General features: G+C 64.2%; 1 protein-coding gene across 1 annotated transcript; it reads left to right on the top strand.

Annotated features, from left to right (window-relative positions):
* Positions 1-2303: 2303 nt before the first annotated feature.
* On the top strand, positions 2304-10319 carry MAP1S (microtubule associated protein 1S). The gene is made up of 7 exons (XM_021551768.3): positions 2304-2442; positions 3511-3612; positions 4194-4276; positions 4377-4517; positions 5021-8150; positions 8236-8453; positions 8812-10319. The coding sequence occupies exons 1-7, from the start codon at positions 2304-2306 to the stop codon at positions 8965-8967; spliced, it is 3969 nt and encodes a 1322-aa protein (XP_021407443.2). The 3' UTR covers positions 8968-10319.
* Positions 10320-11259: the final 940 nt, after the last annotated feature.

Below are 11259 nucleotides of genomic sequence, written 5' to 3'. Positions count from 1 at the left end.
TGTTATGTCAATCTCCCCATATAATCCAGAGCCCAACTACACCCTGCATAACAAATTTCAAGTCCCCAGGACTTGTGCTATTACAGGCTATGCAGCAGGGCAGAGCAGCTGTGGGACAAATACGTGCAGACACCCGTGACACAGGACAGGGAGAGAGAGCTTTTGAGGAGAAGAAAGGACCGAGAGACCCAAAGAACACAGAGTGCACCAGAGACAAGTGACAGGACACACACCAGAACTGCTCTGCCCTGAGCACCTCAGCACTGTGGTCAAAACAGACACTTTCCCTTTAGGTGGCCTAAGGGGACACTCCTTGCACATCCCCATCTCCAAAACTGACTCAAAAACCCCTCCTGGGGAGTCCCAACCCAGCACCTCTCTTCCATCCCCTCTGTGGGTTGTAACCCTGCACTTATCTTGCACATATCAGGGGATGAAAATCCCCATCGGTGCAGAAGGAAGACACTGCTCCCATCTCCAGGCCCTGGCCCTGACTTATCTTTTGGATGACTGGTGATGTGAATCCACGTTGGACCTGAAATGAGTCTGGCTCAGAGGAGATAGCCTGTTAGCCTCTTAGTCTCCTAAAATAAAGAACGGGAAAATCAACGGTTGTGTTTCGTGTTATGTGGGCTGAATCTCAGCAAGTCACCTACTTATCCTCTCCTGAGTGTGCCTGGGTGCAGATCCAGAGCCCCTGGGTGTCCCGGGAATCGGGGGTGGCGGATCCAGAGCCCCTGGGTGTCCCGGGAATCGGGGGTGGCGGATCCAGAGCCTCTGGGTGTCCCGGGAATCGCGGGTGGCGGATGCGGGGTGTCCCGGGAATCACGGGTGGCGGATCCAGAGCCCCTGGGTGTCCCGGGAATCGGGGGTGACGGATCCAGAGCCCCTGGGTGTCCCGGGAATCGGGGGTGGCAGATGCGGGGTGTCCCGGGAATAGCGGGTGACGGATGCAGAGCCCCTGGGTGTCCCGGGAATAGCGGGTGACGGATGCGGGGTGTCCCGGGAATCGGGGGTGGCGGATGCAGAGCCCCTGGGTGTCCCGGGAATCGGGGGTGGCGGATGCAGAGCCCCTGGGTGTCCCGGGAATCGGGGGCGCTCCGGTGCAGGTGGAGGCGCTCCGGGAGGTGCTGGACGAGCTGGGCAGGCGGGACCGCCGGCGCCGGAGCTGGGTGCCCTGGGTACGGCGGGGCTGGGGGTGGCGGGAGCTCGCCCTGGGGGTCCGGGGGAGACCCCAAACCCCCTTTGGTGGGGGTCCGCGCCGGGGCTGGCGGTGCCGCCCCGCAGTGCGCGGTGCGGCGCGGGGCACGCACCGGGAAGCTCTGCAGCTGCCCCCGCGGCACCTCCTGCATCCTCTTCATCCTCAAGTGCTCCTGAGGGAGCGGGGACAGCGGGGGACAGCGGGGGACAGCGGGGGACACCCGCCTGCGGCCCCAGCCCCGTCCCCGCGCCGGGATGGACCCGCACAGCACCGCCGCTGCCCCGGCCCGCCGGCTGGCGATGTCCGCGGACACATTAAACCATTGGATCCACGCCTGCCGCCTGCTTTTTGGGGGAATTTTGAGGTTCCCAGCCCCCTCTGCCGCTGGGCAGGGTCCTGAGGGAGGGGTGGGGTCCCCATCCTGCCCCCCTTCCTGTCGGGAATCTGAGGTTGGGGCAGGAATGAGGGATAGGAGTGGGAATCTCATCCCGTTGTGGGAGAGGGGAAGCAGGAATGGGAGCGCTGCGGGGACGGGCACGGAGCTGAGTCCTGGATCCTCCCGTGGTCACGGCACCGGGGCGGATGGATGGAGAATCCGCGGGCAGCGGGATGCGGGGGGGCTCGTACAGCCCGGTCCGGACGCATCCCGCATCCAGAATTCCAAATCTCGATCTAGAATCCCGCATCCAGAATTCCAAATCTCGATCTAGAATCCCGCATCCCCATCCAGAATCTCGGATCCCCATCCATGGATCCCGCATTCCCATCCATGATCCCGCATCCAGAATCCTGGATCCCCACCCATGATCCAGCATCCAGAATCTCGTATCTCCATCCAGAATCCCTCATCCCCACCCATGATCCCGCATCCCCATCCCCGATCCCGCATCCCCATCCATAGCCCCCCAACTCGCGCGGCCCAGGCGGGCCCCACACTCTGCCCCACCCGCGCGTTGCCGTTTTAAGAACCCTCTCTCCTCCCTCCGCCCGCCCTCCCGCCTCCCCTGCGGCGCCTCCTATTGGCTGGCAGTGACATCATGGGTGTGGCATGGCCGCGGTGACGCAGGGGGCGTGGCCGGCGGGCGGGTGGGGGGCGCCGAAGATGGCGGCGGCTCCGGCGGCACCGGCGGCTGCGGCGGCTCCGGCCGCGGGGCCGCGCCGCTTCTCGCTGCTCGCCATCGTGGGCGGCGGCTGCCACCGCCCCGGCCTCCGGGCCGCCGCCCTGCAGCAGCTGGAGCGAGGTGAGACCGCATGATGCTCCGGGGGACCCGCCCGCCTCCACCGGAGGAGCCCCCCGAGGGGATGCCCCCGAGGCACCGCGGCGTGATCGGGCTGCCCCGTTCCTCCCCAACCCCCCGGGATTCGCTCCTTTGGCTTCTCAGGGTTTGCGCCCTGAAATTCCCAGGATTTGCCCCATTTCCTGCCCCCCACCCCCGGCCGGATCTGCGCCCTCGCGTTCGCCCTTGTAAAATCGCAGATCTGCCTCTTTTTGCTGCCCCAAAATCCTCGGGGGTCTGAAACCTCAAGCTCTTCCTTCCTCTCAAGACCCCCAGAATTTGCTCCTCCTGAATTTGTCCGCCCCCCAAGGATCCGCCCCTAAATGCCCAGGATTTACCCCAGTATTGCAGGGACCCCCCCCAGTCCAGCCCCCACACCCCCCTCTGAGCAGTCCCGGATTTGGGGGGGGGTCTCAGACCCCGGAACATCCCAGCGGGGCAGATCCCAAAGCCAGGATGGGAGGGACATTCCCAGCCCTGCTCCTTTGTCCCCTCACTGTGAGCCTGCCCCAAACCTCATCAAAACCACCCCAAAACGGCCACAAACCCTTGTGCAACCCCGGGCCGGTTACACCATCCCCCACCCATTCTCCACCCATTACCCAGAGCACCCTGGGCCACCCAAATTTTGGGGAATAGGCTCCCAAAATCCCTTCTGGGAAGTCCCGAAGGGCTGTTCAGGTGCTGCACCTGTCCCTGGTGCTGGCAGGTAGCGCCAAATCTTTTAATTCCCTAATTGGCACCTTTGGAGGTGTTGGCAGAGCTGCTCGTGCCCCGGGGGGTCAGGATTTGGGATTTGGCAGAGCCGGAGCTGCCGTGAGTCACGGCACAAGGAGCTCACCTGCTGGGCAGGTGTCGGCACAGGTGGGCTTGGAGGCACCCCAAAAACACCTTAGGGTGGGATTTTTGGGGGGGCTTTAGGGAGGATTTTATGGGGTCAGCCCTAGCTGGCACTGTGTGGGTTTTGGGGATGGCGCTGGCGGATTCTGAGCCCCCAGTCCCAAATTTTTAGTTAGCGTTTTTCCCCCACAGGGATCCGCTCGTGGGACATCGACCTCACCTGCTGTAACCTGGACGAGCAGCTGAAGCTCTTTGTGTCCCGGCACTCGGCCACCTTCTCCAGCATTGTCAAAGGTAAAATATGGGATAAAAACCAGGAAGAATGGGGAGAATGTCTCCTGGATGCCAGGGAAGGGTGGGAAAGGGGGTGTTGGAATCAGGGGTGCCCCCTTCCCATTCCCTTCTCCCGGGTTTTGTGGGAACAGGCCCGACTTTGTGTCCCTCCCATCCAAACCCCGTGATCCCCCACGTGAGGAGCCACATCCTTCTCCCACCCTGGGGCAGGATGGGATTTTCCATGGAGCGATGGAAATGGGAAAATGGAGCTGAGGCTGCCCCAGTGTCTTTTCCCCCCACATCCCACCCCCGGCTGGGTCCCCGCTGGGTGTTTCCCTGCTTACAGCGGGAAATCAACCCCAAACCTGCCCCTGGAGCACCCAGAGCATTTTGGGGGAGTCTCCCCCACCTGTCCCCGCTGCTGTTCCCTCCCCTTCCGGGCAGGAAGGACACGGGAAATGTGTCCCCCGGCCCCCACGGTGTCTGGCAGCGGGACCGTGCCTGTCCCTCTTCCTCCAGAAAACCGGGCAGCACCCGGCCATGCCACCCCCACGGGGACAAACCGGGGGGGCATGGCTGTCACCACTCCATCCCCGCAGGTCAGCGGACCCTCCACCACCGCGGTGACGTGCTGGAGACCCTGGTGCTGCTCAACCCTTCTGACAAATCGCTGTGCGATGAGGTGAGCTGGGGCCGCTGCTGCGGGACGGGTTCGGTGCTGTCCCCGCGGTGTCCCCTCTGTCCTGACACGGTGTCCCCTCTGTCTGTCCTGGTGTCCCCAGCTGCGGAACCTCATCACGGACGTGTCGCAGCACAAGCTGCTGGTGTTTGCGGGGCCCTGTGTGGAGGACACCGGGGAGATGATGCTGCAGACCGGCTGCTTCTCCCTGCGGGATTTCATCCAGATCTTCACGGACAAGGAGGTGCGGGGAGGGGGATGATCCTGGGGATTTAGGGAGGAGATGTTGGGAGTCTTGTGGGGCAGATCGTGGGGATTTAGGGGTGCAGATCCAGGGAGTTTTGGAGTGCAGATCCAGGGAGTTTTGGAGTGCAGATCCAGGGGATTTAGGGGTGCAGATCCTGGGAGATTTGGGGTGCAGATCCTGGGGATTAAGGGGTGCAGCTCCTGGGAGTTTTGGGGTGCGGATCATGGGGATTTAGGGGGGCAGATCCTCAGCTGGATCCACAGCTGCAGCCAGGGTGAGGGATCAGGGAAAGCCCCACCTTGGGAGCCACCCACCCCCCAGGACCCTGCCCAGCAGCAGAGGGTGCTGGCACCCCAAAATCCCTCCAGAAAGCAGGCAGCAGGCTTGGATCCAATGGTTTAATGTGTCCCTGGACACCTCCCACCCCCACGGGTCCATCCTGGTGGGGGGTGGGGGTGACCTCGGTGCCCCCTCCTACCTGAAGCTGCCGCTCTGTGCAGGTGGGCGAGATCCTGAGCTCTGCAGACCCCTCGGCCAAGGCCAGGCTGACTATCAGCTGCCCTGATTTTGGGGAGTGGAGGGACTCGGGCTTGGAGCACCACAACCTGCAGGACTTCATCGAGCTGCGCTACAACCCCGGCTGCGTGCTGCCGCAGATGGAGGGGCTGGAGGAGTTCATGGAGTACCTGTCGGAGTCTCTGGAGCCCCAGTCCCCCTTTGACCTACTGGAGCCCCCCACCATGGTGGGATTCCTGAAGCTTTCCAAACCCTGCTGCTACATCTTCCCAGGCGGGAGAGGGGACTCGGCTTTCTTCGCCGTCAACGGCTTCAACGTCTTGGTCAATGGCGGCTCCAACCCCAAATCCTCCTTCTGGAAGCTGGTGAGGCACCTGGACCGCATCGACTCCATCCTGGTGACGCACGCGGGCACAGACAGCCTGCCCGGCATCAACAGCCTGCTGCAGAGGAAGCTGGCCGAGCTGGAGGAGGACCCTTCGCAGAGCTCCCAGGGCAACGGTGACTGGGCCAAGAACCTCATCTCGCCCGAGCTGGGTGTCGTCTTCCTCAACGCCTGCGAGAAGCTGAAGGACATCGAGGGTGACTCGCGGGTGCTGAAGAGCTGCGACGAGGCCGCGCTGACCCTGCACTACCTGGACAAGTTGGGCATCCGGCCCAACCTGCTGGCCCGCGACAGCGGTCCCCGCGCCGAGCCCACCGTGCTCTTCCAGAAGATGGGGGTGGGCCGGCTGGACATGTACGTGCTGAACCCCGTGAAGGGCACCAAGGAGCTGGAGTTCCTCCTGCAGCACTGGTCAGGGAACAGCTTCCCCAGGGAGCAGGAGCTGCCGCTGCAGTGCTTGACCTCGCTGTGTGTCCTGCTGGTGTGGCACCCCGTCAGCCGCTCCGAGAAGATCATCCGGGTGCTGTTCCCCGGCTGCACGCCCCAGGCACGGATCCTGGAAGGGCTGGAGAAGGTGAAGCACCTGGAGTTCCTCAAGCACCCCGTGGTCACCAAGAATGACATGAAGGAGACAGTGCAGGCGGAGAAGCTGCCGAAGCAGAGGAGGGCGGAGAGCAAGGAGAGCCTCAAGTCGGGCTCCAAGCTGAGCTTGGTGGAGGCCACAACGCTGGTGCCAAAGGAGAAGGCTCCGAAGGTGGAGAGGAAGGAGGTGAAAGCTGGGATGAAGGAGAAGCCAAAATCCCTGGGGGACGCGGCCAGAACGGGGTCAGAGGAGGAGAAAGCCAAGGATGCCCGAGCCAAGCTGGACTTGGTGGCTGAGAAGGCGAAGGGGGATGCGAAGCCAAAGCCGAACAAGGAAAAAGCGGCGCCCAAGAAGGAACTGATGGCCAGGAAGGAGGAGAAGAAGCCACCAAAGAAGGATGAGGGAGCCGAGGCCAAGAAGGAGGTGAAGGTGGTGAAGAAGGAGGTGAAGGCTGAGACGCTGCGGAAGGACTCGAAGGACACCAAGGCAGAGGCCAAGGCTCCGGCCAAGGCTCTGGCCCGGAAAACGCCGGTCCCGGAGAGCCGCAAGCCCCTGGCCAAGGCGGGCAGCATCAAGAAGTCCCCGCTCAAGAAAGAGCTGGAGAAACCCAAAGCTAAAAACGCCCGGAAGGAACCAGGGACCTCGGATGGCTCCAAGTCCTCCTCCCCCGAGGAGATGCTGCTAGAGGCCGAGCAGGAGGGCGAGATGAGAAGGAAGGAAGAATCCACAGATGAAGGCATCGCCACGGCCGACAGTGAGCTGGAGCCTTTATCCCTGGAGAACGGGGGGACCCGGCGCCCGGGGGATCCGTCCTGCTGGGAGAACGGCCTGGAAGACCCCGAGAGCCCCCAGCACTTGCGCTACCCGGAGAGCAGCTCCATGCGAGCCGTGTGCCCCCCGTCCCCTGTGGCCAAGACCCCCAAGAGCGACCGCAGCGTCAACTTCGACCTGACGCCCACCGGGCTGCTCAACCATGGCCCCGAGGGCGCCGAGGATCCCTGTGGCAGCTCCGAGGAGAAGACCCTGGAGATGATGTCCCCGGCCAGCTCGGGGCCGGCCAGCGCTGGCCACACGCCCTTCCACCAGTCGCCGGTGGAGGACGGCGCTGAGGAGCCGGGCACTGGCGCCGCCCGGCAGCAGAGCGCATGGCCGGCGGCCACGGGCAAGGAGGGCGCAGTGCCGGACAAGCAGGCGGGGTGCCTGTCCCTCAGCCCCTTCAAGGATGACGTCCCTGACGTGTCCCCCACCATCACCACGCCCTCGCTGCCAGCCGAGGTGGGGTCCCCGCACTCCACCGAGGTGGATGAGTCGCTCTCGGTGTCCTTCGAGCAGGTGCTGCCGCCGGTCAGCGAGTCCCCCCCGGAGGAAGGGCGGCGATCCTGCGGCTCTGGGGACGCTCCCGAGCCCGAGGCCACCAAAGGAGGGCTGTCGCTGCCGCTGCAGCCGTGCCACCACCCGCCCTGGGCTGACGGGGACATGGTGCCACGGCCCGGCCACCGCTCAGACTCGCCCCACGACGTGGACCTGTGCCTGGTGTCCCCCTGCGAGTTCGAGCACCCCAAGTCCGAGCGGTCGCCCTCAGCCGCCGCCAGCCCGCGGGAGCTGTCGGACAGTGACCCGTCGCAGGAGCTGGCACCGCCCCGGGGCCGGCCGGGCGAGACCCCCCCCACGTCGGTCAGCGAGTCGCTGCCCACCCTCTCCGACTCCGACGCCCCTCCGGCCACCGAGGACTGCCCGTCCATCCTGGCCGACGGGCTGGAGTCGGACGAGGACTCGGAGCGGCCGCCCCGCAGCGTGGCCCGAGCGTGTGACCCGCTGCCAGCCCCCCTGAAGGACCCGTGTCCCCTCCCTGCCCAGCCCGGAATCTGCATGGTGGACCCCGAGGCACTGCCCCCCGGCCGCAAGGAGCTCCCCGGCACCAGAGTGAAGAGGACCCCGTCCCACGTGGGCTCGGCGCCCGCCGCCCCCAAGGCCGAGCCCCTTCGTGTCCCCTCGGCCACCAAGGCCAGGCCTCCAGCCAGCTCTGCTGGGGACAAGGCCAGGCCGCCCCTTGGGGACAAGAAGGGCCCGTCCAGCGCGACCCCCGGCAGCGCCCGCGCCGCTGGAGCCCGGCCGGCGGCCGGAGCCGGGCGGGCATCGCCGGCAGGTACGGGCGCAGCACTCAGGGGTCTTTGGGGGCCCGTCGTGACCGCTGTCCCCCTGTCGTGACCGCTGTCCCCCTGTCGTGGCAGGCACGAGGGTCGCGTGTTCCCAGGGACCCCCCGTGTACGTGGACCTGGCGTACCTGCCCGGCTCCTGGAGCGCCCGCACCGTGGACGAGGAGTTCTTCCGGCGGATCCGCTCGCTGTGCTACGTGGTCAGCGGCGATGACCACCTGAAGGAGGGCGTGCTGCGGCCGCTGCTCGATGCCCTCCTCGCGGGCAAGCACCAGTGGGGTGTGGACATCCAGGTGAGTTCCCAGCCTGGGGCTGAGCAGGGTGGGGTCGGCTCCATCATGGCGCTGGGGGTGGCAAAGTGTCCTGGGGGGCTGACAGATTGCTCTGGGCATCCCTTCCCAGTGCCTGGGGGGGTGACTGGACATTGTGGGTGCCCCTTCGTGATGCTGGAGCTGATGACAAAATACCCTGGGTGCCTCTTGCTGATGCTGTGGGGGGTCACAAAATGCCCTGGGTGGCCCTTGCAGATGCTGGGGCTGGTGACAAAATGCCCTGGGTGGCCCTTCCTGGCACTGGGGCGGGTGACAGGGTGTCCTGGGTGCCCCTTCCCAGCACTGGGGGGCTGACAGGGTGTCCTGGCCGTCCCTTCAGGTGACCTTGATCCCCACCTTCGACTCGCTGGTGATGCACGAGTGGTACCAGGAGACGCACGAGCGGCAGCAGGAGCTGGGCATCACCGTGCTGGGCAGCAACAGCACCGTGGCCATGCAGGACGAGACCTTCCCCGCCTGCAAGGTGGAGTTCTGAGGGGGAGCACGGCCCGGGGGCCACCCCCACCCTCCCCCCGAGACCCCCACCCCTCTCTGAGCTGCCCCATGAGCTCGGAGGGGCGGGATGGGGACAGCAGGGGAGGTGTGGGGGTGTCTCCGCCGTGCCATGCCCATGCCAGCCACGCTCTGCACCCGCTGCCAGCCCGGGGAGGGGACAAGGGACCAGCTTGGCACGGGGGGGGGGGACACAGGAGGTGTCCCCCAGCCCACCCAGCAGCGGTGCTGAGCTGTTCCCCACGGGCAGCTCGATGGAACAGGGTAAATTTTGGTGTTTTGTTGTTTTGTTTCCTCCCCCTTTTCCCTGGATGAGCCACAGTTTTCTCCCCCAAACACCCCTCAAAATGGGGGGTGGAGGGGCTGGGTCTCGATTTTTTTTGGGGGGAGGGGACGGGACAAAGCTGGGACAACCTTGAGGGTCCCATCCCTGAGGGGGTTAGGGGGTGCTGCTGTGGGGTTGTCCCTGGTGTTTTGGCCCCACCCAAAATGGTTGTGCCCCCCAAAAAAACTGTTATGACCCTCCCCCCCCCCCCAAAATTGATTTTAACCCCCCCCTCACATGCAGCATGAGGCTGAGACCTGCCCAGCTCGCTGCACTGATGCCCCTTCCCACCCCAAGCCTTCCCCCACAAAATTTTTGGGTGGGGGCTGAACAAAGGCACCCCCCAGCCCCTCATTTTTTGGGGGGAGTGGAAAGCAGCCCCCCCCTGCCACATCCACCCAGGAGCTGCCCAAAGCTGTTCAGAACCAAACATCACGTGCAATTTTTAAGGGGTTTTATGAGAGGAGAGCACCAAAGGGGGGGTCAGGGCAGGGCTGGGGGGGCACAGAATGTGAGGACTCCCCCTAAATTCCCCCTTGGGACAAACACTAACCTGTTTTTGTAGGAGGCTCCTCGATGGTTCTTTTTGTAATGACTTTTTAAGATTAAAAAAAAAAAAAAAAAAAGACAAAAATCGTGAAAACTGAAGAAACTAAACCTTTTCTTTTTCTGTCAGTTTTTTTGAGGGGGGGGTTATTTATATTTGCTCCCCCCCCCCCAAATAAATGCCCATGGGGGCTTTTACCTTTGAATGTATCGTCCTACGTGTTCGGGGAGGGGGCACTGAATGTTTCACCTTTAGTGCTTTATATTGTTTTTTTCTCAGCTGGAAGGTTTGGAGGTTGGTGGGGGGCATTTTTTGGGGTGGGTGGGGTGGCTGTGACCACCACCCCACCCCAAAACCCAGCCCCTGCCCGTGACCACCAGCACACACTCCCCATCTTGCACACCACGTTCCCATTTGGCAATTGTGTGGAAAATGAGCATTAAAGAGGATCATTCCCAGTGGATCTTTGTCTCCTGGGCTGGTTTTTTTTTTTATGGGGGGGGTCCCCATGGATTTGGGGAGGGGGTGGAAAAGGATGGCTTGAGCTTGGCCTTTTTGGGGGTGGTACCATGAGGTGGGAAAGGGATTTTGGGGGTTTTTGGGGATGGGGGGGGTTTGCAGTTGCAGCTGGTGGTGGGAGAGGGGTTGGGGGATCTGTGGGGGGGTCCAGGGTGTGACCGGGGGGGGTTGAGAGGGGTCGGGGGGGTGGATGCGCTGCGGTGCAGCAGCGCCAAGGCTGAGGCTGGATGCGGGGTTGCCATGACAACGCCATCCCCGCATCCCAGCCCCGCATCCCAGCCCCGCCGCCCCCGGCCCCACCAGCAGCACGAGGAGGAGGAGGAGAGGGTTGCAGCCGTTGTCTTCGGCCCCCGCCGATTTTGGGGGGTGTTCGGAGCCTCCTCGGTGCTGTGGGGGTGTCCCCGTGTCCCTGTGCTCATCCCCCACTCTGCGTGGGCAGCACGAGGCTGGCAGGACCAGGGAACAAAAGCCTCTCAAAGCCCCCCATACCCACCCCCAAATTCCCCTTCGTCCCACCCCCCCAGCCAATCCCAAACGTCCCCTTCCCCAAAAATCTCCTCCTTGCCAGGCCCTTTGCTCCAGCGGGGGTATTTTGGGGAGGGGGCGCAGGGGGGGTCCGGTCCCCTGGAGCCCAGCTGTGACCCCCGGGATCGAGGCTGTCCTCGGGGCTGTCCCTGTCCCCCCAGCCCCCCCCGAGCCCCCCACTCTGCTGTTTCCCAGTGCTCTGACTGGTCCCAGTAGCTTTGGGTTTTGGGGAGGGGTCCCAGCGGGGGCTTCTCCGCCAGTGTCCCCTTTTGGTGGCTGCCGGGACCCGCGGGGACACCGCGGGGACCCCGCGGAGCCGCGGAGGTGACAGCGCCAGCAGGGGCCTGACCCTGGCCGAG

The sequence above is a fragment of the Lonchura striata genome, chromosome 28, assembly GCF_046129695.1.
Source record: "Lonchura striata isolate bLonStr1 chromosome 28, bLonStr1.mat, whole genome shotgun sequence".
NCBI lineage: Eukaryota > Metazoa > Chordata > Aves > Passeriformes > Estrildidae > Lonchura > Lonchura striata.
Note: the sequence above shows the minus strand (reverse complement) of the source record. Positions and strands in the feature narration are given on the sequence as shown.